Raw genomic sequence first — 25,979 nt, forward strand, 5'->3', positions numbered from 1 at the left:
TGATGACCATTTTGTTTTCTGATAAAATCTACCAATCTAGATTCCAAGAAATAGCAATAACAAGGATTGTTAAGGGACGTCCGGACAGATAACGGACATCACACCACTGACACACCGACAGGGTGATTATATATATATTCAATATTTATATTATATAAAGCTTTACTGACAAAATATCTTCTTTCAATTGATAAGTTTTATTTTTGATATGAATTTTTTAGACATTTAACTTTTCCTTTTTTTTTGTTATGTAACAAATGTTTTTTTTTGGTATGTGACATCCTTTAATACTCCTGAGGTTATGATCACTTTATGCCCTCCTCGAAAAGAGTGTTACGTGATCATAACCCTGAGAGTATTGATGATGTGTATGGGTATGTGATAGCTAGTACCTTGTATACACTTTGTACATTGTGTAAAGTGATTTAGCATGAGATAATACTTAAAGTCAACTTACTTGTTACAAGATTGACTCCACCACCCAACCCTACTCCTAGAGCAACCCCTGATACTGTTGCTTTCATGAAGGGGTCTGATGTTCGGAACCATTCTACCCATGTCAATTTTTTCTGTAAAAAATATTAAAGAATAAATGAAAACATACCAATGTATATCATCTGAAAAATGATTCTGATAAGGATATTGATTTTGCTGAGAAGAAATCTTGAATACAGGAAAATTATTAACATTTAACTATAACTGATTGCAAAAAATATATATGATAACTGTTTATCAATAAAGATCATAATGTTGAAACAGAAAATAAAGATACAATACCATTGTAAAATCGAGTGGTGTGATATGACTAAAATGAGTATCTGTATGATGATAATTTAAGATCAGACAGCTAGATAATAAGACAGAACAGGAATGACAGGGATATACATCTGTACTGCTCTGAGGTCTAACCAATAGCTGAGGGCTAAAACAAGGGTAATATAAAGGCATTAGGAAGGCCTTCCAGAGGATAACTACTCAGAATTCTCGGAACTGTACGTAAAATACAATGCTGTTTCACAACATAACTACTTGGAGTAAAGCTAATAAAATATCGAAATGGTCGCAAACTTTGCTTCAGAGAAAATGTAGGCTTATTCAATCCCAAAGTAATGAAAAAGTCATATTTTGTTCAGTCCAATCACAGGCACCTGTGGTCCAATGATCATTTTAATATCAGGAGAGCCTGAATGAACATCTTGGATTGCCATTTAATAATACATGTGCATTATGCAACTAGACTCTTAGCTTGGTTGGCAGTATGCAGCTGTGGCAGGCTTTGATTCTAAATAGTAATACACTGTACATAGTGATATGGTCGCCTTCTAGCTACACGATAGGGGGAATTTTCCTAAAGCTCAGTCGGTAGAGTGGCGGACCAGTAAGCTGAGGGTCGCTGGTGCAGCACACTTCTCTCTTTCCTGTTACACAGCTTTAATATAGATGATGTTAAAACAAGTCAATGGTAATCAGTACTACTGGCAGATGACATGTGTAGTAAGTTATTGGGAATCCCCTATTTACAATGCATACAGTCATCTACCAGTAGTAGTAATTGTATAGATAAAAATAATGTTTCATGATTGGGAAAGATTTAAACAGAGGATAGTTGTAGGATGATAGCCAGTCAACGGTGTTTTAAACGAGTTCAGGGAAGGTGACTGAACTATCCTTCCATGTAGTGAATTCCATGTCTTGATTGTTCTAGGGAAAAAAGAATATTTGTGTTACACTACACACACAGGCATTAGATAACTAATATCATAGGATACTCTTTTTAATTATCAGTTGTTATGGAACATGTCATCTTAAGCTTGCGCATATATGCTTTCCTTCCCAGGCAGACTACCAGGAGGAATGGTTACTAGGAAAACATTTTTACTAAATAATAAATATTTAATGGTTCTTACTTCAACACTGGGGTCATAGCTGGCTGGTAAGGGCATCTTCGTGGTTCAGCAAAGGTGTGAGCAATCTTTGTCAGCGAAACGCTTTAGGAAAATGCAAGTTGAAGGTCGTTTGGGAAGTCTCTGACGACATACCTCTGAATAACATCATTTGATATTATAGATCTATCGAATAAAATCTTCGTAAGAATACCTTTTAAGCATTTTAAATCAAACTATTTAGTTTACATCTACACGGGGAAACCTACGCAGCCAGAGCTGAAATAAATTTTCCGGATATCATAACCGGCTCTCATTTTGACTTTTAGTAATTGCTAAGATGTCGTCCTCCACTACCGAAGAATTGGTCATCGTGTAGGAAAATGGAATATGTGTTACGCTCATCTTTTGTGACATGTTCAATCTTATTCGGAGCATGGTCGTACTCATATATTCAGAGATCAAATGAAGAAATGAGACAGGTATGAAGCCCAATCTCATTCTCTCTATGGAGTGCCATTTTAGCAGAGACATATACTGTACAGTACAGTGTATAGGTCTAGTCTAAGCTTAGTATTTATCTACAAAATTTCACAAATTCATCAATATAGATAAAAATTAAATGAATTAAGATATCACTTAATCGAATAAATTATATCAATATAGGTTTAAAGGTATCAATAAATGTTAAATGATATCAAAAATATTTTATGATATCAGTAATTCAAATTATTGGTCTCTGATTTAAAGAAATGTATAATTCGAATTAATGATATCTATAAATCCAATTATTGATATCACTAAAACCTTCTTATTGTTATCATTAGTTCGAAGTATTGATACCATTAATTCACCAATTTTTCATATGATATTTTATAAGTGATATGGAAAGGAACAGTTCTTGATCTAATTTTGAAGATGGCGAATATATATTGGATATGAATTGTGTAGCACTACATTAAGAACAGCAGAAAGATACATATATGGCACATGGCCTTAAAGCTTTTTAATGGAGGCAATGGGCTCCACTGCACTTGATGTAATTGGCAGAGAACTTTGAAAATTTGATTGCAGTACTCTTTGTCATAACAATGCTGGCCCTGAATTATCTTTTGTCTGATTATGATATCATTAGCAGCAATGGCTGTCAATCTTCCCTCTTGGTTTTAAGTAAAATTCCACACAAAATGGAGAGAATAATTATTTACTATGATATCATTAATAGTAATACCATATATTTAATGATATCAGAGACCTATATATACTATTCACTAATATCACTAAATGAATTCATGATATCACTTATTTGAATTCAGGATATCACTAATTTGATTTATTGACATAATTATTTCCTGGAATAAGTGATATCATTAATTCACTTATATCACTAAATGAATTCATGATATCACTTATTTGAATTCAGGATATCACTAATTTGATTTATTGACATAATTATTTCCTGGAATAAGTGATATCATTAATTCACTTATATCACTAAATGAATTCATGATATCACTTATTTGAATTCAGGATATCACTAATTTGATTTATTGACATAATTATTTACTGGAATAAGTGATATCATTAATTCGAATAAGGGTACATTTGTAATTTGATCTTCTTCCTTATGTCTCCCTTGACAATGTGCATGCCTCACTTTTGGCCTTCAGTTGAGCGTTTGCCCCGGTGGGAAAGACTGGTTTTCCTGTTGTCAGTTTTTGAGTATATATAATGTGACCTGGTGGGGTGTCCTGCTAGTGCTAGGTGTCTTCTGCAGTATGCTTCAGTGAGGTAGCACTGTAAATCGGCAAAAGTTCCAGCCTATCACAAGGAGACTTGACACAAACATATACTGCAGCCTCCCAAAACGCATATGCGCTCATTGCACGCATGCACATTGCACGCACAGGAGGCCGTCCTTAAATGGCCTTAGCTGTTAGGATGTTAGGATAGGATGTTAAAACAGATAAAAACAAACAAAACAAAGGGATTGACTTTATGCTGATTAAATGCTACTCAATTTGCTTGAAAGGTGAAGGACTTAACTGGCATAACATTATTTCTAAATGCAGACTATGAATATGAAGACCGCCAACACTTCATTGCTGAATGTATCTCCAAAAAACAACAGAAAACTATAGTCTATACGTATACATTTACCTCCTGTAATATAAGCTGTTAATTAGGTTAGGCCATAACATGTACAGTAGAGTTACTTACTAATTACTTATTTTTTTAACATACCCTTGGTTGGCTCATTATCAGTTATAATTCTTATTTCTATTTTTTTTTTTATTTCAGATGTTGCTGAAAAAAGGATATATGGACGAAAATAATCAGTTAAAATCCAAGGCTATGAAAAATATCCTAGGGAGTGATTCTTTTGGTCCAAGAAAAAATCATATGGATAATAAAGAGAAAGCCCAAGAAATTTGATTGCTGACAACTCTAATTATATCTTTTCAAAACACTTTTTGTCGCCTTCTTCTAAAATGAGGCCTCTCCAGTTAACATTAGCTATTTTCAAACCAGATGTGTCAGCTCAACCACACATAGTAAGGGAAATTCAGAAAATCCTTTTAACAAATGGTTTCTATTTTGTAAAATCTAAGGATTTGTATCTGCCTCGCAAAAAGGCTGAAGAATTTTATAAGGAACATGAGGGAAGGTTTTTTCATAACAGACTTGTAAGTTTTATGTCAAGTGGTGGAATCTCGGCACATATTTTGGCCAGAGACAACGCAATACAGGAATGGAGAAAACTGATGGGACCTACCAAAGTTTTTCAGACAGTGCATTCACAACCAGATAGTATCCGTGGACAGTTTGGATTGACAGATACCAGGAACTCCACCCACGGATCAGACTCTATGGAATCGGCTCGAAAGGAAATGAAATTTTTCTTTCCTGAGTTTAATGTGGACCATTGGTACAAAGAGAAGGAGCCATTTTATCGAAATGGAAATGTTTCATATTGTGAAGAAACAGGAATACATGTTGAAGCAGAAACAAGTGCTTCCACTATGAAACAAGAAATGTCTTAAATGTTTTTATCAGGCTGTATGAATAATAATGAGATACATGTAGGGGCACAGTATCTGATCTTATGTTTGACCTCTAAAGGTGTCATTGAGTGGAGCAAACTTAATTTTGCTAAGATGTATATTAGCAGCTGTACGAGACGGAAATGCAAGTAGGTTCCCTTCAATGAATAGATAAAGATCAGACCATATCTGAATAAGCTGATTATTCAGTTATACGGGCTAGAGAGTAGATATAATCCTGATATTTCTGCTGATACATCTATATGAGTGAGATAATTGATGAATTATGTTTTTTAGGTCACCTGAGACAAAGTCTCAAGTGACCTATTCTAATCCCCTTTTGTCCGTCGTCGTGCGTCGTCCGTCGTCCGTCGTGCGTCCGTAAACAATTTACATTTTCGACTTCTTCTCCAAAACCCCTAAACCAAATTCAATGAAATTTGGCAGGAAGCTTTTATGGCTAAAGGTCAACCAAAATTGTAAATTATATGGTCCCCACCCCCCAGGGGCCTGAGGGGTGGGGCTAAAAAGGGTCAAATTGACTAAAACTTCAAAAATCTTCTTCTTTACTCACAGATATGGTGGAATCAAACACTCTTCATAGATGGAAGGGTCTTAAGGTGCTTTACCAAAATTGTAAATTTCATGACCCAGGGGTCTCACGTTTGCCCCTGGGGAGGGGGTAAACTTTACTATAGTTTATATAGGGAAATCACATATTTGACTTTTATTTGTTTTATTTCTATTGGAATTCATTCTAATTTGGTTAACATTATCAGCATGGGATGACAGTTTGATGGAATGTACATGTTGGCCCTGACTGACCCCCAGGGGCTGATGGGCGGGGCTAGAAAGGGCCAAATTGACTGAAATTTCAAAAATCTTCTTCTCAAGACCGAAATAAGTTGGAATCAAATACTCTTTAAAGTTGGAAGGGTCTTAAGATGCTTTACTAAAATTGTGAATTTCATGACCCTGGGGTCTCAAGTTTGCCCCTGGGGAGGGGGTAAACTTTACTATAGTTTATATAGGGAAATCACATTTTTGACTTTTATTTGTTTGATTTCTATTGGAATTCATTCTAATTTGGTAAACATTGTCAGCATGGGATGACAGTTTGATGGCATGCACATTTTTGCCCTGACTGACCCCCAGGGGCTGATGGGCGGGGCTAAAAATGGTCAAATTGGCTGAAATTTCAAAAATCTTCTTCTCAAGACCGAAATAAGGTAGACTCAAATACTCTTCATAGTTGGAAGGGTCTTAAGGTGCTCTACTAAAATTTATTAATTTAATGACCCGGGGGTCATAAGTTTTCCCCTGGGGAGGGGTTAAATTTGACTATAGTTTATATAGGGAAATTACATTTTTGACTGATTTGTTTGATTTCTATTGGAATTCATTCTAACTTGGTTAACATTTTCAGCATGGGATGAAAGTTTGATAATATGCATATGTTGGCCCTGACTGACGCCTGAGGGCTGATGGGCGGGGCCAAAAAGGGTAAATTAAATTAACTGAAATATTTCAAATCTCAGGTGACCGTTAAGGCCCATGGGCCTCTTGTTCAATCATATTATGAAAGATTTGTTCAGAGATATTTGAGATATTTTCAATAAAAATATTTGTGTACATTGTATTTGGTGTTTCTACTGTTCCTTTTTCACATTGCAGAAACGTATTTTCTCTGTATTGTTCCTGTTTGTACTGCTGTTCCTCTCTGTACTGCTGTTCCGTTGTACTGTTCCTCTCTGTACTGTTCCTCTCTGTACTGTTCCTCTCTGTACTGTTTCTCTCTGTACTGTTGTTCCTCTCTGTACTGCTGTTCCTCTCTGTACTGCTGTTCCTCTCTGTACTGTTCCTCTCTGTACTGTTCCTCTCTGTACTGTTCCTCTCTGTACTGCTGTTCCTCTCTGTACTGTTCCTCTCTGTACTGTTGTTCCTCTCTGTACTGTTCCTCTCTGTACTGCTGTTCCTCTCTGTACTGTTCCTCTCTGTACTGTTCCTCTCTGTACTGCTGTTCCTCTCTGTACTGTTGTTCCTCTCTGTACTGTTCCTCTCTGTACCGCTGTTCCTCTCTGTACTGTTCCTCTCTGTACCGCTTTCCCTTTCTGTACTGCTGTTCCTCTCTGTACTGTTCCTCTCTGTACTGTTCCTCTCTGTACCGCTATTCCTCTCTGTACTGCTGTTCCTCTCTGTACTGTTCCTCTCTGTACTGCTGTTCCTCTCTGTACTGCTGTTCCTCTCTGTACTGCTGTTCCTCTCTGTACTGTTCCTCTCTGTACTGTTCCTCTCTGTACCGCTGTTCCTCTCTGTACTGCTGTTCCTCTCTGTACTGCTGTTCCTCTCTGTACTGTTCCTCTCTGTACTGTTCCTCTCTGTACCGCTGTTCCTCTCTATACTGTTGTTCCTCTCTATACTGTTGTTCCTCTCTGTACTGCTGTTCCTCTCTGTACTGCTGTTCCTCTCTGTACTGTTCCTCTCTGTACTGTTCCTCTCAGTACCGCTGTTCCTCTCTGTACTGCTGTTCCTCTCTGTACTGCTGTTCCTCTCTGTACTGTTCCTCTCTGTACTGCTGTTCCTCTCTGTACTGTTCCTCTCTATACTGTTGTTCCTCTCTATACTGTTGTTCCTCTCTGTACTGCTGTTCCTCTCTGTACTGCTGTTCCTCTCTGTACCGCTGTTCCTCTCTGTACTGTTCCTCTCTGTACTACTGTTCCTCTCTGTACTGTTCCTCTCTGTACCGCTGTTCCTCTCTGTACTGCTGTTCCTCTCTGTACCGCTGTTCCTCTCTGTACTGTTCCTCTCTGTACTGCTGTTCCTCTCTGTACTGCTGTTCCTCTCTGTACCGCTGTTCCTCTCTGTACTGTTCCTCTCTGTACCGCTGTTCTTCTCTGTACTGTTCCTCTCTGTACTGCTGTTCCTCTCTGTACTGCTGTTCCTCTCTGTACTGTTCCTCTCTGTACTGTTCCTCTCAGTACCGCTGTTCCTCTCTGTACTGCTGTTCCTCTCTGTACTGCTGTTCCTCTCTGTACTGCTGTTCCTCTCTGTACTGTTCCTCTCTGTACTGCTGTTCCTCTCTGTACTGTTCCTCTCTATACTGTTGTTCCTCTCTGTACTGCTGTTCCTCTCTGTACCGCTGTTCCTCTCTGTACTGTTCCTCTCTGTACTACTGTTCCTCTCTGTACTGCTCCTCTCTGTACCGCTGTTCCTCTCTGTACCGCTGTTCCTCTCTGTACTGCTGTTCCTCTCTGTACCGCTGTTCCTCTCTGTACTGCTGTTCCTCTCTGTACTGCTGTTCCTCTCTGTACCGCTGTTCTTCTCTGTACTGTTCCTATCTGTACCGCTGTTCCTCTCTGTACCGCTGTTCCTCTCTGTACTGTTCCTCTCTGTACTGCTGTTCCTCTCTGTACTGCTGTTCCTCTCTGTACCGCTGTTCCTCTCTGTACTGTTCCTCTCTGTACTACTGTTCCTCTCTGTACTGTTCCTCTCTGTACCGCTGTTCCTCTCTGTACTGCTGTTCCTCTCTGTACCGCTGTTCCTCTCTGTACTGTTCCTCTCTGTACTGCTGTTCCTCTCTGTACTGCTGTTCCTCTCTGTACCGCTGTTCCTCTCTGTACTGTTCCTCTCTGTACCGCTGTTCCTCTCTGTACTGTTCCTCTCTGTACTGCTGTTCCTCTCTGTACTGCTGTTCCTCTCTGTACTGTTCCTCTCTGTACTGTTCCTCTCAGTACCGCTGTTCCTCTCTGTACTGCTGTTCCTCTCTGTACTGTTCCTCTCTGTACTGCTGTTCCTCTCTGTACTGTTCCTCTCTATACTGTTGTTCCTCTCTGTACTGTTGTTCCTCTCTGTACTGCTGTTCCTCTCTGTACTGCTGTTCCTCTCTGTACCGCTGTTCCTCTCTGTACTGTTCCTCTCTGTACTACTGTTCCTCTCTGTACTGTTCCTCTCTGTACCGCTGTTCCTCTCTGTACTGCTGTTCCTCTCTGTACCGCTGTTCCTCTCTGTACTGTTCCTCTCTGTACTGCTGTTCCTCTCTGTACTGCTGTTCCTCTCTGTACTGCTGTTCCTCTCTGTACCGCTGTTCTTCTCTGTACTGTTCCTCTCTGTACCGCTGTTCCTCTCTGTACCGCTGTTCCTCTCTGTACTGTTCCTCTCTGTACTGCTGTTCCTCTCTGTACTGCTGTTCCTCTCTGTACCGCTGTTCCTCTCTGTACTGTTCCTCTCTGTACCGCTGTTCCTCTCTGTACCGCTGTTCCTCTCTGTACCGCTGTTCCTCTCTGTACTGCTGTTCCTCTCTGTACTGTTCCTCTCTGTACTGCTCCTCTGTTGCAGTCAATGTCTTGGTTGTGAAAAATGAATGTTGAGTTAATTAGCATGTACAAAAATCATAATTCATGTTTATACCGGTACATGGTGCCTACCAGAAAATCTACAGGTAAACAGTCATGTTAATCATCACACTGTGGTAATCATGAAACAACTGTATACTATCTATAGTACATGTAAGTCTTTTTCAAAGTTTCTCATAAATACCCAATTTTATCATATCAAAGCATGAATTTCAGATTAATTTTTGTTCGAAAATCAAGAAGATGAAAGCAAAGCCTAATCAAAAACTAAAACATCTAAGAAGAACGCGGTACTTTTTGTTACTAGATATTGGAGTCCTGGACTCATGCTTTTCCTGTGAGACTTCCTCAAACCCTGAGTACCTTCTACTTGTTTAGGTCTTATCATTGGGACTCATCAAAATTCTAGAAGTATAGTGTTAATGACTCGGCTGAAAAAAATCCTGCAAAACTTATCGACTGAACTAGACGTCTGTGAGAATGGTACAATGTATAAAATATCAATGAAGGCCAAATCAGCTAAATCCCACAAATCAAAGAAAATAACATTGTGACATCTACAGTGGCCATTTTGAATTTTTGACAGACCCCGTGATACATATGACTATTACATATCCTGAAGGGTCAGGTAGAGTATGAAATAAAATCAATTTTTTTTTCAAAGCAGCTGTTATGAAAACCATCTTTAATTTCTAATCAGTAATTAGTGATCAAATATTTGTTGGAAATAATAAAGAAATGGCTAGTAGTGATAAGGTATCAGTTTCTAGTAAGCATACCTGTTCGTTAGTATTGATCAAGTAATGGTTTGTAATACATGTAATTAAGTATTGGTAAATAGTTCAAAAGGTGATCAGTTGTGATCAACTATCTGTAGTGAAAAAGAATTGGTAAGTAATGATCTAATAATGGTTAGTAGTGATCAAGTTTTGATTAGTAATCTTCAAGTATTGGTTAGAAGTGATCAAGAATTGATAAGTGGTGATCAAGTATTGGTTAGTAGTGATCACGTATTGATTAGTGGTGATCAAGTATTGGTTAGAAGTGATCAAAAATTGATTAGTGGTGATCAAGTATTGGTTAGTAGTGATCAAGAATTGATTAGTGGTGATCAAGTATTGGTTAGTAGTGATCAAGAATTGATAAGTGGTGATCAAGTATTGGTTAGAAGTGATCAAGAATTGATAAGTGGTGATCAAGTATTGGTTAGAAGTGATCACGTATTGATTAGTGGTGATCAAGTTTTAGTAAGTAATGCTCAAGTATTGAATAGTAATGATCAAGTATTGATTAGAAGTGATCAAGTATTGGTTAGTAGTGATCAGGTTGTGATTAGTAGTGATCAAGTATTGGTAAGTAGTGATAAGTATAGTAATCAACTGTTTTAAAATTAGAAGTGAGCAAGTATTGATTAGTGGTGATCAAATATTGATAAGTAGTGATCAAGTGTTGATAGGAAGTTATCAAGTATCGACTAGTAGTGATCAAATAGTGGTTGAAAGTGATGAACTATTGGTTAGTAATGATCAAGTATTAATTAGAAGTGATCACGTATTGATAAGTGGTGATCAAAGTATTAGTAATGATCAAGTATTGATAAGTAGTGATTAAGTATTGATACGTAGTGATCACGTTTTGATAAGTATTGATCAAGTATTGGAGGTGATCAAGTAATGCCATTATGGTTAGTAGTGATATATTGATATACAATGTATATATAATATTGATTAGTAATGATTAAGTATTGGTGGGAAGTGATCAGGTAATGGTTACCATTGATCACGTATTGAATACCATTGATCACGTATTGAATTAGTAGTTGCAAAGTATTGATTAGTAGTGATATAGTATTGATACGTATGGCGATCAGTTATTGATCAAGTATTGGTTAGTTATGATCTTGTATTGGCAAGACGTAATCTATGTTAGTTAATAGTGATCAAGTATTGATTAATTAAGTTATGAGTATTGGTCAGTAGAAATGAAGTATTGGTCAGTAGTAATCAGGTATTGGTACTAGTGATCAAATACTGATTAGTAATGATCAGGTATTGATTAGTAATGATCAAGTATTGGTTAGTAATGATCAGGTATTGATTAGTAATGATCAAGTATTTGTTAGCAGTGATCATGAATTGATAAGTAGTGATCAAATAAAGATAAGTAGTGATAAATAGCTGGTCAGTTGTGAAAAGTATTGGTTACTAGTGATCAAGTAGACTAGTGAATCCGATTAAGTATTGGTTAGTAGTTATCAATAATACATGTATGCTAGTAGAAATCAAATATATGGGCCAGAAGATGCGATTATCGATCAAATATTGGACTCAAGATTCAATTTTAATCCGTGATCATTGGTTAACCAGTATATATATTAGTCCTATAATATAAGACTTCGATGGTTTATATCATTATTTTTTGTTTACATTTTTACGTCACCCGAGACGAAGTCTCTAGTGAACTTTTCTAATCGCCTTTTGTCCGTCACCGTACATCGTCCGTCATCCGTTCGTAAACAATTTGAATTTTTGACTTCTTCTCTAAAACCGCTGAACCAAATTCAATGAAATTTAGCAGGAAGCTTTTATGGCTTATGGTCAACCAAACTTGTGAGTTATATGGTCAACATCCCCCAGGGGCCTAAGGGGCGGACCAAAAAGGGTCAAATTGGCTACAATTTCAAAAATCTTCTCTACTCCGAGATATGATGGAATCAAACACCCTTCATAGATAGAAGAGTCTTAAGGTGCTTTACCAAAATTGTGAATTTCATGACCCTGGGGTCTCACGTTTGCCCCTGGAGAGGGGGTAAACTTTACTAAAGTTTATATAGGGAAATCACATTGTTGACTATGATTTGTTGGATTTCTATTGGAATTCATTTTAACTTGGTTAACATTATTAGCATGAGATGACAATTTGATGGTATGCACATATTTGCCTTGACCGACCTCCAGGGACTGCTGGGTGGGGTCAAAGAGGGTCAGTTTAATTTAATATTTCAAATCTCATGTGATCGCTAAGGCCAATGGGCCTCTTGTTGTTATTTGCCGCGTTCGTGGTTTAGCAAATAACAAAAATGTAAATATCCTATAATAAACGTAAAGTATAACGATATGAACCTTCGAAGTATAATATTATAGGACTAGTATAGATGTATATTTTAGTTGGTACTGGAAACACACAGTCTGGAGTCAATCGCTGTAATTCTACTTTGACTTCTACCAATAAAGATTTACTTCATCCAGGGACGTACATACGTCTATATTTACATTCTGTGTTGCATTTGCCTATATGTCGTTAGTAAACCAAATTGTATTCATCAGACTGTATACTACAATTTACAGTGATTCGGTCATATTAGGGATACAGCCCCAGGTGTTGCTGGTCAAAACAATGGCCGCCAGTTACTTTTGGCCTGGAAACTTTCGAATGCTAGCATTTATAATCCACAACCAAAAAAATAAAGCCACTTCACAAGTTATGAGAGTAATATTTTATAATTAAAACAAAGTGCAGTCAACACAAAATAACTATAAGCGCCGTTCTTGATATAGAAATTACCAAAATGTCAATGTCGTCACACTCACAGGGGCTCGTTTCCGAATTTTCAGAAATGTAAGATACGGCAACATTAAAAGTCCAGTAGTTTTTTTTTTTTAAATAAATAAAAAAATTAAAATCTTGTGAAAAATCGGGAGTATCGACATGATTTCCGAATGGTGATGTATATAGGATTTTAGTTTTGTGGTTGTTTAAGCATTGAACTGTTACCAAATGGTAGTATACAGTCGATATGAATACAATTTGGGTGACAGATAAATAGAACGTCGCCCGTTAGCTATATTTACATTCGTTAAGATTTTTTTTATTTACTTTCGATTATGACGAGTTTAAATTTGCCGCTTATCCTATCACTGACGTCATCTAGTTCAAATACCGGAACAGCCGAAATTTCCAGAAGGAATAATATAGTCCTTCGTGTCATTATTAATAGCAAACACAAACAATGGTTTTGCACAAATTTGGCTTTATTTTCAATTTCATATACGTTTGTAGATATCGTCAAATTATTCACAATTGCATAATTTCTGATTGTTTAAAATTAAAATTGAAATACGTAAGTTTCTATCGACTGGATTTACGTTATTTTCAAAAGAATATCAGTTCTTAAATTCTAAATGAAAGTCGTCTTGACAGTAGGTGTAAACGATTCCAAGGATATTTCGTTCGAAACAGATTTAAGTCTAACCAGCCACATCTTAGGCCTAGCAGACGATTTTCAACTTCACTGGGGCTCAATTTTGTGAGGTAAGCTTAGGCCTTCACAGCAATGGCCGCCAGTTACTTTTGGCCTGGAGAACCTTCGAATGCTAGCATTTATAATCCACAACAACAAAAATAAAGCCATTTCACAAGTTATGAGAGTAATATTTTATAATTAAAACAAAGTGCAGTCAACACAAAATAACTATAAGCGCCGTTCTTGATCTAGAAATTATCAATTGAGTCTGCCCTGTGCAATACCCGTTCAAAACCTCATCACTTCTAAATGTTAACCGTATAGCATTGCGCCGAAAAACGGCTTGGATTTTAAACAATCAGAAATTATGCAATTGTGAATAATTTGACGATATCTACAAACGTATATGAAATTGAAAATAAAGCCAAATTTGTGCAAAACCATTGTTTGTGTTTGCTATTAATAATGACACGAAGGACTATATTATTCCTTCTGGAAATTTCGGCTGTTCCGGTATTTGAACTAGATGACGTCAGTGATAGGATAAGCGGCAAATTTAAACGCGTCATAATCGAAAGTAAATAAAAAAATCTTAACGAATGTAAATATAAGCATTGAACTGTTACCAAATGGTAGTATATAGTCGATATGAATATAATTTGGGTGACCGATAAATATTTCATGTCGCCCTAACGGGCGACATTCTTTTTATCTGTCACCCAAATTGTATTCATATCGACTGTATACTACCATTTGATAACAGTTCAATGCTTAAATGTATGTCCCTGCTTCATCAAGTTGAAGATAGTGTCGGGAGATCTGTGAAGGAATTGTCAGTGGCGTAGCTAGCATTGACCCAAAAATGCAGTTGCGTGCACATCAATTTTGAAAAACAAAGTGGACTAAAAAAATTAACTTTTAAAAATTATTGTTATGGTGATCAGACCCTAAGACCGAGATTGAAACGTCTTGTATATTTTAAAGCACTGATAGTGGTCCCCTTGAACGGACCAGAATGTTTGCGGGACGAAAACAATTATATATCTGGAAACAAACAACAACAACAACAACATTGTTAACGGCGAATTCACTTTTCCTTTTAGGTAGCTTTGTTTATCAATAATTGTCCGAACGGTGACGTGATTGAATCAATATGAAAATAAACAAAGACGATATTGTTGATATTTCTGACGATCAAAAAAGCAAAATGATTTTGCATTATTAAAGATAGGATGACATGAGTGCATGTAATTTTGTTTACCATTAATCTAATATAATTGCAAGCAGCAGAATCATTATTTGTTGTGGGCTTTAATTACAACTTTAATTAAACTGTAAACTTTAAATGCCTCCCTGTGATGATGATGCCATCATAGAGAGCGCAGCCCGTTCGCGTAGCGAACTTTATGGTAGAGATGTCTCGGAACCCCCCCCCCCCCCCCCCCCCCCCATATACTTAGAGTTCAAAAACTTTCTCAGTAACCGGAAACAGGAAGTCACGACAAGATCCAGTGTTGCGCAAGACTGTATTCAAAGTCACATTCTCGGGAGATTACAAAATATCAAGATTTTAAAAATATGCAAATGTTTGACTTCACACTAGTTAGAATTTGTTAATAAAATTTATCACGAACAAGTTCTTAATTTTTTATATTCAAAATGTAACGGTATAATTTCCAACGAAAATATTTCCGGTGTTTTACGAGTGCAGCTCCGGTCCGTTCGAGTTGCATACAAGTTTACAAAATATAGCACATAAAATAAAGAGGACTTCCGAATTGTTTTGTTGTCGTCTGCTGCTCATCTGCGAGATCTGCTGTCCCGTCACCTTGTCATATACAGGGTGTCCCAAAAAACATGTCCCGACTTTGACAGGTAATAACTTTTGCAATACTAAACTTTTTTTGAAAATTCAAAATGCTTTGGAAAGCAGGAGTATCCTAATTTAACTTAATTGGGAACACATCTACTGATTACATCATCAGTACGTGTGATGACGTCATCGATGATGTCACAATTCAGTGACTTTCCAGCAACATGAAGATTCAGGCTGAAATTATTGAACTCTACTATGCGACCGGAAAATCCCCTACTTTAGTGAATGAAATGTTACGAAAACGTCATCCAGGTATGCAGTCCATCTCCAGGAAGCAGATTTACAGAATTGTATCAAAATTTGAAGCTCATGGATGTGTCAACGATCGCAGGAAAGGAAGCAGTGGTAGACGGAGGAGCGCTAGGTGCGACGAGAACATCAGTCAAGTGAAGACCATCATAGAGGAAACACCACAGAGGTCCATCAGAAAGGTACTGTCTGACATGAACCAACATCCAAGTAAATCATCAGTGCAAAGGATTCTGAAATTCGATCTCAAATTGACACCATACAAAATATCTGTAATGCAACACCTGAAAGAAAGTGATATTGCGTCGAGATTAACATTCACGAACTGGGTGCTGGAACACGACGACATTTTGGACAGTGTGTGGTTCTCAGACGAGGCTCACTTCACGTTGAGTGCCCAAGTGAACAAGCAGAACATGAGGTTTTGGGGGACATCCAAACCAGACTTTTATGAAGAAAAACCTCTGCATAGTGACTAGGTAACTGTATGGGCAGCTTTAAGCAGACATGGGATCATTGGACCCTTTTTCTATGAGTCGGCAGGCGAAACGGCTACTGTGACGTCATATCGATACCTTCAAATCCTCAGCAAGAGGTTCATACCAGCACTGAGGAGAAAAGGACATGAACTAAATGGTGTGTGGTATCAGCAAGATGGGGCGGCACCCCACACAGCAAATCGAGTGTTGACCTGGCTAGCAGACACTTTTGGCAATAGGCTGATATCGTTGCGTACTGACATTGAGTGGCCACCTCATTCTCCAGACCTGAACCCGTTAGATTTTTACCTTTGGGGCTACCTCAAGGACCGTGTTTACACTTCTCCTCCATCTTATCTCCAAGAACTCAAAACTGCCATCAACAGGGAAATCAGGAACATCCGGCCAGACACATGCAGGGAGGTGGTGGGGAATTTCAGGGACAGAAATCAGCATGTCATCGAAAAGAAGGGCGGACATCTCGAACTCATTCTTTGACTGAAATTATCAATTTTCTGAACAAATCGCAAAATTAGCGAATTGTCACTTTCTCATGAATTTCAATATAAGTACTAACAAAAAGATATTTTGTAGGGTTGTTATATATCGTTGTACTAAGCAGATCATTACCTTTCTTATGGTATATACATCGAATTCCTCCGTCTATTAAAACATTTTTTTATAAAGCGTCAAACTCGGGACATGTTTTTTGGGACACCCTGTAGGTCTCTGTCATCGCTTAATCAGTCTATTTTAAGACTTATTCTACGATTAGTTTTTGTAGTAAGTTATCTAAATCATAATTCTTGTTGATATATACTTTATTACAAACCAGTGTATAGATCTGTTGGCAATATATTCATTTTGTAACGTGGGATTTACTATTCTAGTACACTAGATTATGTGTGCTTGTTTCTCAAATTCCATGGGCACCGGGATTGCTGCGCTCTCACATCGGCCATGCCTAAAATCATATTATTTGCATTCTGAATTTAGGTTAAAAGATACGTTTTGTCAGGAAAAAAATCAAACCAATTTTCACCGAATGTAAACATGCTAAAATTCGGTAAAAGCTAGTATAATTATCCTTATCCGCCCTTTCAGGAAGCATTTTTTTTTTCGGCCCCCGCCCCCATATTCCAACACTCGCGCCTTTGGCGCTCGTTTGCGTGTACTTCTAATTTAATCTAGCTATGCCACTGGGAGTGATTAAAAATTAAAGCTTTAAGTTAATGATAAATGAAAAATATGAGAACCACAAAAATAGAGAAAGTTGACAAGATGGATGTATCAGCTTGAGAAGATGACCTTGATTCATAAAGATAATATCGGGGCCTGTTCGTTTATTAAATGTAATATTTCAGGCATATATTGATGCAAACCTTGAACGTCTTTGTCAAAGCACGTCAGAAAACAACAAAAACAAACACCAAGTCAGTCCTTCATAAACGAACATTATTTTTTGTCCGGAAAGCAGTATTCTCTCTGTTTACAATATCCTCATTGAAACGTTTCAGTGAGTGTGATTAACATTAAATGTCGTTCAACCAAACGCTTATTGACTGAGATACGTTACGTTACAACAGAGCGTCTAGTTGAGTGAGACTAGATTTTATGTTATACAATCGACAATCGTCGTAGAAGTCTTGAGAGATGTTGAAAATAATATCCAGCATGACAAACCGTGCGGTGGCTGTCGTTTGTTTGGGAGTTGTTACGTGGTATTTCATGTCTAAAGTTGATGATGCAACAGTCGAGGTATTGATCTTGGTTGATAATTCACATTTTGACATGCATCAAGGAGTCAGGGACTCGGTTTCGCGAAACACAAAAAGTTACAGTAGTGACGGTACACTAATAAAAAAGCTAGAAAAGCTGGCATTCCAAAACCTTAAAGTAATCAGGAGAGTCGATGCATTGTCATACATTACTCAAAACTGCGAATACGAGCCCCTTTAAGGAAAACGCTGACCTGTCTTATATATATATTACTTTCGGTCCACCTAATGAGTGAATCATAGACGTATCGGCACTTGGATGATTCGGCACTTGGATATTGACCAGAACCGCAAGTGCCGAATCGACCAAGTGCCGAAATGACCTGACACCTAATGGAAGACCTGTGGGGAATGAGTGTCCTGTGGGAGTTTTTTCACGCCCCGCAATTCGTTAAGTAATATTTTTAAATAATTTTTTCTGTATCATACAGATGAACGTCGAACCCATTACCATGCCAAATTTCACTTGGATTGGTCGTGTTCATATTATGCATTTTTTTACGACAAAGTTACGGTGCAGCGCACATGCGAGTGTCCTGTGAGGTTTTTTCACGCCCCGCAATTTGTTAAGTGACATTTTCGAATATTTTTTTCTGTATCATACAGATGAACATCTAACCGATTAATTTGCCAAATTTGACTTTGATTGAACGAGTGCATATTATGCTAATGTACCGGCAAAGTTACGATGCATTACACATGTGAGCGTCCTGTGAGGAATGAGTGTCCTGTGAGAGTTTTTTCACGCCCCGCGATTCGTTAAAAGACATTTTAAAATTATTTTTTCTCTAGCATACCGATGAACATATAACCTATTAGCATGCAAAATTTGACTATGATTGGACAAGGGCATATAATGCAAATATGTGCAAATCTATCGGCGAAGTTACGGTGCACTACACATGCGAGTGTCCTGTGAGGATTTCTTATAAACGGACTTAGGGAGAAAATACTATATTTCAGGGGTAATAATGCTATTTCTTGTTTAATTCTTATAAACGTACTTTGGGAGGAAATAGGTGTATTTGTAATTATTATATAACGGACATAGTTTTAAACTTTGAGCAGTTCAATCACCAGTGACCATGCCTGCGGCAAGGTACCCGAGGTTGGCACGGCGCCACAGGACACTCACTAGTTAGCCTAGTACACACTGTATTCGAAAGGTAAACAAAATCACGAGGCATGCGAACACCTCGCGGGACACCCTGCAATGTAACTTTGATGGTACATTGATATAATATGCACTCGTGCAATCAAGGTCAACTTTTGCATGGTAATAGGCTCAATGTGCATTTGTATGATACAGAAAAAATAATTCTAAAATATCATTTAATGAGTTGCGGGGCGTGCAAAAACAATCACAGGACACTCATTCCTCACAGGACACTCGCGTGTGTAGTGCACCGTAACTTCGTGTTCGCCGGTACATTTGTATAGTATGCACTCGTTATATTACAGTCAAATTTTACATGTTAATAGGTTAGATATTCATCTGTATGATACAGAAAAAATAATTCTAAAATGTCTTTTAACGAATCGCGGGGCGTGAAAAAACTCCCACATGACACTCATTCCTCACAGGACGCTCACATGTGTAATGCATCGTAACTTTGCCGGTACATTAGCATAATATGCACTCGTTCAATCAAAGTCAAATTTGGCAAAGTAATCGGTTAGATGTTCATCTGTATGATACAGATAAAAAAATATATTCGAAAATGTCACTTAACGAATTGCGGGGCGTGAAAAAACCTCACAGGACACTCGCATGTGCGCTGCACCGTAACTTTGTCGTAAAAAATGCATAATATGCACACGTCCAATCCAAGTGAAATTTGGCATGGTCATGGGTGCGACGTTCATCTGTATGATACAGAAAAAGTTATTTAAAAATATTACTTAACAAATTGCGGGGCGTGAAAAAACCTCACAGGACACTCATTCCTCACAGGACACTCATTAGGTGCACCCATTACTTTAGGACGATTTGACATTTTACTCGTGTACAGTAACTATATAAAATGTACTTAGCTACATTATTCGTTGAATACAACACCAACTATATATAATAAGCTACAATTGCCCCTGCCTTAAAATAACTGAGATTCCCATCTACACACCCCATTTGTTTCCCTATACCCTGTACTCGACCATACACCTGATATATTTTCTATATCCTACACTTTTTATTTCCTATATTATAATAAAATTTATCAACAAAACACTGATTTACAATAGAATGCACGTCGTAAAGTGGTGGAACAACAATTGTGTGCAACATCCTCTGGTTGGCAGGTGGTGATCAATTACTGCTCGCTGTTTAATCCCCAGTTTATTTGATATTGTCTGCACCATAACTATTAAATTCAACATGATGTCCTGTCTGCTTTCTCTGCTATGGTTTTGAAAGCTATCTTCCTTTCATTTAAAAATGCCTAGCAATGCATACAAATTAAGACCACAGCAATTAGAATAGATGTACGGCGATACATGCATAATATTTTCTTATTTGATTACTTGATAAACCTGGGATGTACATGTGTAATAAGATTAAAATGCCAACAACAAAATAACTTTGGTGTTGATTAAAGCAGAGGTATATGTTACATTTCCCCCCGTTGATTACAATTAAAAAATATAATGGATTGTTACACACAGTGTGTTTCATTCGGTACCTCAGGACCAGGTGTAAACAGATGGTTGCTGAAATGATTGTTATACCCCAAAATAGCTTATTATATCTATACAAACCCTTAAAATGAAATATGTCTTATATCCATTTCAGAGACGAAAGCAGGAAGGCTATGCGGTAGACCCAGTAACTGCAAGTTATAGAAGAAAATTTATGAAAAATACTGACAAGGCACAGGAAACTCCTTGACGAAAGGAATTGTCTGGCATCTGTGATATCATACAACATGTGTATTGGTGGACTTGAGTTTCTTTAATCCAGATACAGTGTTTTATTTACAGAAAGGAACTCAGGTGTGATTTGTATACATTTGACATTATCATGTTTTCCTGAAATGGTAAAATGTGTAGGACCTGATCATGAGCTTCAATTCTTAGAAAAAATATCACCTCCTGCATGACAATTCAAATCTTGTCTTCCTCAGGAAGAGACATGTTATGGGCTCTTAGTTCATACTTACTAGTAGTTACCATCTGGAAGGGTGGAACTTTTAATTTGTTCCTAAGAATGCAAAGAGACATGAATGTTTGTTTATCTCTGTATGTGTATGGACAATATCGTAGAACACATTTTACATTTCCTGTTATGATATATGTGCTCATGGTGTTTTGAAATGCTATGTTAAGAAACTGAAGAGTTCAGTCTTGTCTGTTCTGCACCAAAATGGCAAATCGGTTTACCAGTTAACATATACATGTACATACTGTGTACAAATTTCATTTGTAATGTCACAATGACTGACCTGAGAGAAGTCTAAGGAAACCTGCTGCAAATTGCCTTTTATCCAGCTTTTTTTTTTTTACATTTTTAAATTATTCTCTATGACCAAAAGGCACAAGTTCATGATATTGGGTTAGTAGCATGCTAGGGTAAAGGGCTACAAAGATTGTTCAAATCAATGACCTTGACCTACTTTCACAATTATGGTTCAATTGTGTTCCAACAGGCCTAGAGTGATGATGTTGGGCAAGAAGCATGCTGTGATGAAATTCTACCAAAGTTGTTAAAAAATGATCTTGCCCTATGTCCAAGGTAATAAAGGTCAAATCTGTTAAAATCTAGCAATTTTTTTTTAATAACTAAGTAATGTTGTTTGTTTGTTGGGTTTATCACCCCATGAATAGCCAGGGTCATTTTGAGGCAGGTCTCCTTGTAGTAGTTGTGACTACCTCACTGAACATCATACAGAGTGTCTGTTGGACAGCATCTGGAGCAATTAGTGTAAAATGTCTTGCCCAAAGATACAACCATGACAGCACTGACCGGACCGTTTCACAGCTTCCTGAAATGTAAAAACCAACACAGGTATAGAGCATCGAATCAGTCACCTTGGATCTTCACCTGAAATTAATTGGATAATTAACTGAAATATCGTGGCCTCTTTCTCATTAACCAAGAGGTTCAGAGTGATGATAATGGGTCAGAAGAATAGAAGCATCCTGGATTAAAAGGCTACCAAAATAGTTAAGAACTGACCTTGGTCTATTTTTTTTATATTTTTTTTGGTAACGATATTTAAAAAACTTCTTAATAAGCAAGAGGCCCATAGCCATGATATTGGGAACTCGGAACTCGGGTGAATGTTTAGTCCCATGATAAAATGTAATAGAAGTTATAAGTCAGACAAGAGGCCCATTGGTGTAAATGGTCACCGGAGTTTTGACAAATTTTGTCGGTTTGATTCCAGTGACCTTGAATTTGAAGTCAGTTTTGTTCGCCCCAGCATGCTACACACTAAATAACAGGTTTCAAAGCGTGTTTTTCTCCAGAAGACATCAAAAAGATTTAAAGCCTGGTGGTCTCTGATCAAGCTCAAGGTCATCAGATCGTGCCATTGAGATAGTTTTTTATGCACAATAATCTGCTGTTTTGAGCAGGTGTTGTTATTATCTCATATAATTTGCTTTTGGTAGTAACATCGTGAATTTTGTGAGAAAAGAAACATTTTTTGTGACATAAGATAATGAAGTAACAATCGATACATGTACCCGCTAAAATGAGCGACTATTTGTGCAGAATTGAAAGATTCATCATTAAAAGATTTCATTCTGGATAATTAACAAAGAATACGCAAATGTAGAAAAAAAATGTTTATTTGTACTAGCATATCTGATCCTTGTGACCTTGAATGAAGGTCAAGATCATACATTTGAACAGCATTGAAAACCCTTCACCCCATTATGCTGTTGGCCCAATATCAGGTCACCGGGCCTCTTGTTTATTGAGAAGAAGTTGAAAACGTGAATTGTTTATGAACGGATAACAGACAGAAGACGATTAGAATAAGGCTATTGAGATCAGTTGATTTAATAAAATGCCAAGAAACGGAGGGTAATTGATTAGAAAAGTTGTCCCCTACGGTGTAGAATTTGTGTAAAGAATTTATTTTTCGGTCATGAATAACTCGCGTGTAATATTAGCTGCAAATATTGACTCGGATTTAATTCTAAGCGCCCTACACACGTATAAGTATGTTACAGAAAAAATATCAAAAAATAGTTATTAACAAATTCCTGGGCGTGCAAAATGTCCCTCGGCACCCGAGTGCACGCTGCACTACAACTTCAGTGGTGCATTTCCGTATTATGCAATCATTCGATCGAAGTGAAATTATGCATGGTATTAGATAAGGGTGTCATAAGTATGTTACGAAAGAAATATCAAAAAATATTAATCAACGAATTCCTGGGCGTGCAAAATGTCCAAAATGTGCAAAATCTAGGGCGCAAGACATGGACCAGACCATTGACCAGATTACGGTATACGGACGGTATTAATGACAATAACATTATATAAATACATCGCACATAGGGACTATTCCATGAAATACTTGTTTTGGAAAAAATATAGGAGATTAATAGAATGTCACATAAGATTTGGCTTATTCCAGAAGTTAATATCACAGGAGATTATAATGCTACATGTATATCTTCGACTGGTAGGCATTTACCTAGAATGACCCATTAAAGGTCCGATGAGAAAAACGGCTAAAGATGACATGATATGGAATATGAACTTGGAAGTCCATGTATTGTAATAGTTGAAATGGAACATGACAATGTTAATATTGTCAGGGTATTAGAGTAGAGAAAGACAAAATAATGTTTAATTTTATGTTCCTTCCTGGACTTTTCCGCCAGGTGTTTCTTTACTTCGACTTTGAACTTGTGTTTTTTGTTTATACGTTTTATATAGGTTGGCAAGAATTCCAGTCTTTGAAACCATTATGGTAAAAGTGGAAGACTCGGCCCCTTTAATAGTTTGTACAGTAAAATTATGTTTGCAAGATCTCGTAAAATATGTACTACATTGCTATTTCTGGAAAAAAAAACCTTCATATGAGTCCTGTAGTTTAGACAACGCGGATCACAGGTGCCCGACTCGTTTTATAAAGTAATAACATAAGAGTACATATAAATAGATGTACTCTTATATGTTATTATTTTATAAAACGAGTCGGGCACCTGTGCACGGATGATAGATGTTGCAGACATGGTTGAGACGAGGCTGTTTAAAACTCTGGCATTGACAGTTCCTCAAATTCAAATTCATTTTATTCTCTTTTGACATACCACAAAAGTTATTCGTTTCCTTTGGCCTTATTGGAAAATATTTGACAACTTTATTTAACATAACTTGAAGTTTCTTGGTGAGGTCGCTGTACCATGACGAGCAGACATAATCAAAATGATAAAGATACTTCTCATTTCTGTAGAGGAATACTCTCCACTGATAGAAATTCATCCAACTGTACTCCAAGATATTTTACAGATGACTTGGACTCATTTTTAGTACTATCATCGGCATACAGTAGCAACTTACATTCTAGGTCAATACTAATACTGATACGATATAAAATAACATTACGAAAGTAACAAACTGATTACAACTAGACAATTACGGGGCAATTAAAACCGACCGACCCGACATTAGAAAAAAATCAAAAAAAGAAATCCATAAATTCTATAATGCTAAGTTAAGGAAAATCCATGGAACTGTAACCTGGATGTCAAAGGATGACAACAACAAAATTACATCATCATAAGAACACGATCGCGGTATACAAAATGACTAGCCCGGGAAATGACTCGCTGCATAATTATAATTATGTACATGGTGTGTACACATTGCTATAATGGTGCCATTTGGTATAGAGTGGTATGTATTCTGAATAAGTTTTCTGTTACCATGGAAGCAAATGGTTAAAAACTAAACTAAAATGTCGCCCATCATGCAAACAAGTTAACTCGTGTACATAGTACAGATGTTTATGGTGAGTTTCCATTGTTAAGCGGGGTGCGGAGGATATTGACGACTAAGTCTTCTTGTTACAATCCAATTAAATTGAAATATTAATTGCACAATTTTGATTATATAAATAATTTGATGGCGCTATATGTACAAACATGGATAACAGTTTGACAATCTATGTCAAGTGATAGATATAGGCCCACCCTACTCTGATCACTTGTAATGGCTGTTTATCAAAAAATCATATTCATATAATGATATGATATTCATTTATGAACATTATATGTTGAGATCCCCATCCCATAACCATGTATAGCTGGACGTTAAGGGATAAACAAAATCCTGATGTAAAAGTATAGGCCCAAGGGTCTGTCCCCACCCCAAGGGACTTAGTTTCTTTAAACACAATTATGTTGGAACAATCCCCGGGGTCTTTTCACACCCTTAATTAGGGAGTCTGGGCTTCATTTCTGGGTTATTTCTTTAAAGCAGTTGAGATCCCCACACTATAACCATATATAGCATTGTTCGAGATCGACAAATAAAGCTATTAACGAAATGAACATTATTTTGACGTTTGGTCAAATCCAACCAGGTGAGCGATACATGCCCCATGGTGGAAAAGCTCACCATATTATTCTCCGCCAATGTAAATCTCTTTGCACAAAATCCATAAAGTAGGAAGACTCATAGATGTCGGTTGAAAATGGAGGGAGTAAAATGCCGGACGAACAACATCGAATCGTGATACACTGCACTTCTAACCCGTTTAATATGTTGACAGCCGATTTCGAGCTTATAACATAGACTTGAATATCTGTTTTTCAAGTCTATATGCTAATATAGCATTCTATATGTAACTTTAAATGCCTTCTTTATGATGTGATATAAAAAATGAAATGGTTTAGTAAAAAAAAAAAAAAATGAAATAAATTCAGCATTTTGATAAAGCAATACTCAAACATTTACATAAAAAATACCTGGCTTATATTTTATGTTTAATGGTTTAAATGGTGTAGTTTATTAGACATATGTCTGCTAATGTGGACTTGATTTTTGTTGGAATTTAATACTGCGCAAAAATAGAATGCGGAAAAATTAGTCCGTCATTGATGGTCATTTTCATAGT

The 25,979-nt window shown here is 37.1% G+C and overlaps 2 protein-coding genes and 1 long non-coding RNA gene across 3 annotated transcripts; all 3 read left to right on the forward strand.

Annotated features, from left to right (window-relative positions):
* Nucleotides 1-2,201: 2,201 nt before the first annotated feature.
* Nucleotides 2,202-5,316, forward strand: LOC117324114 (nucleoside diphosphate kinase 6-like). Its single transcript, XM_033879780.1, has 2 exons — nucleotides 2,202-2,365; nucleotides 4,185-5,316. Exon 2 carries the CDS (start codon nucleotides 4,376-4,378, stop codon nucleotides 4,925-4,927), a length of 552 nt encoding a protein of 183 aa, XP_033735671.1. The 5' UTR covers nucleotides 2,202-2,365; nucleotides 4,185-4,375; the 3' UTR covers nucleotides 4,928-5,316.
* A 10,205-nt stretch (nucleotides 5,317-15,521) lies between these two features.
* Nucleotides 15,522-16,532, forward strand: LOC117324116. Its single transcript, XM_033879781.1, has one exon. The coding sequence runs from the start codon at nucleotides 15,560-15,562 to the stop codon at nucleotides 16,124-16,126; it is 567 nt and encodes a 188-aa protein (XP_033735672.1). The 5' UTR covers nucleotides 15,522-15,559; the 3' UTR covers nucleotides 16,127-16,532.
* A 1,138-nt stretch (nucleotides 16,533-17,670) lies between these two features.
* Nucleotides 17,671-21,660, forward strand: LOC117324117. The gene is made up of 2 exons (XR_004531894.1): nucleotides 17,671-17,884; nucleotides 20,693-21,660. It is a non-coding gene; the product is annotated as an uncharacterized LOC117324117 (long non-coding RNA).
* The last annotated feature ends 4,319 nt before the right edge of the window (nucleotides 21,661-25,979 follow it).

The sequence above is a fragment of the Pecten maximus genome, chromosome 3 (genome assembly GCF_902652985.1).
Source record: "Pecten maximus chromosome 3, xPecMax1.1, whole genome shotgun sequence".
Classification (NCBI taxonomy): domain Eukaryota; kingdom Metazoa; phylum Mollusca; class Bivalvia; order Pectinida; family Pectinidae; genus Pecten; species Pecten maximus.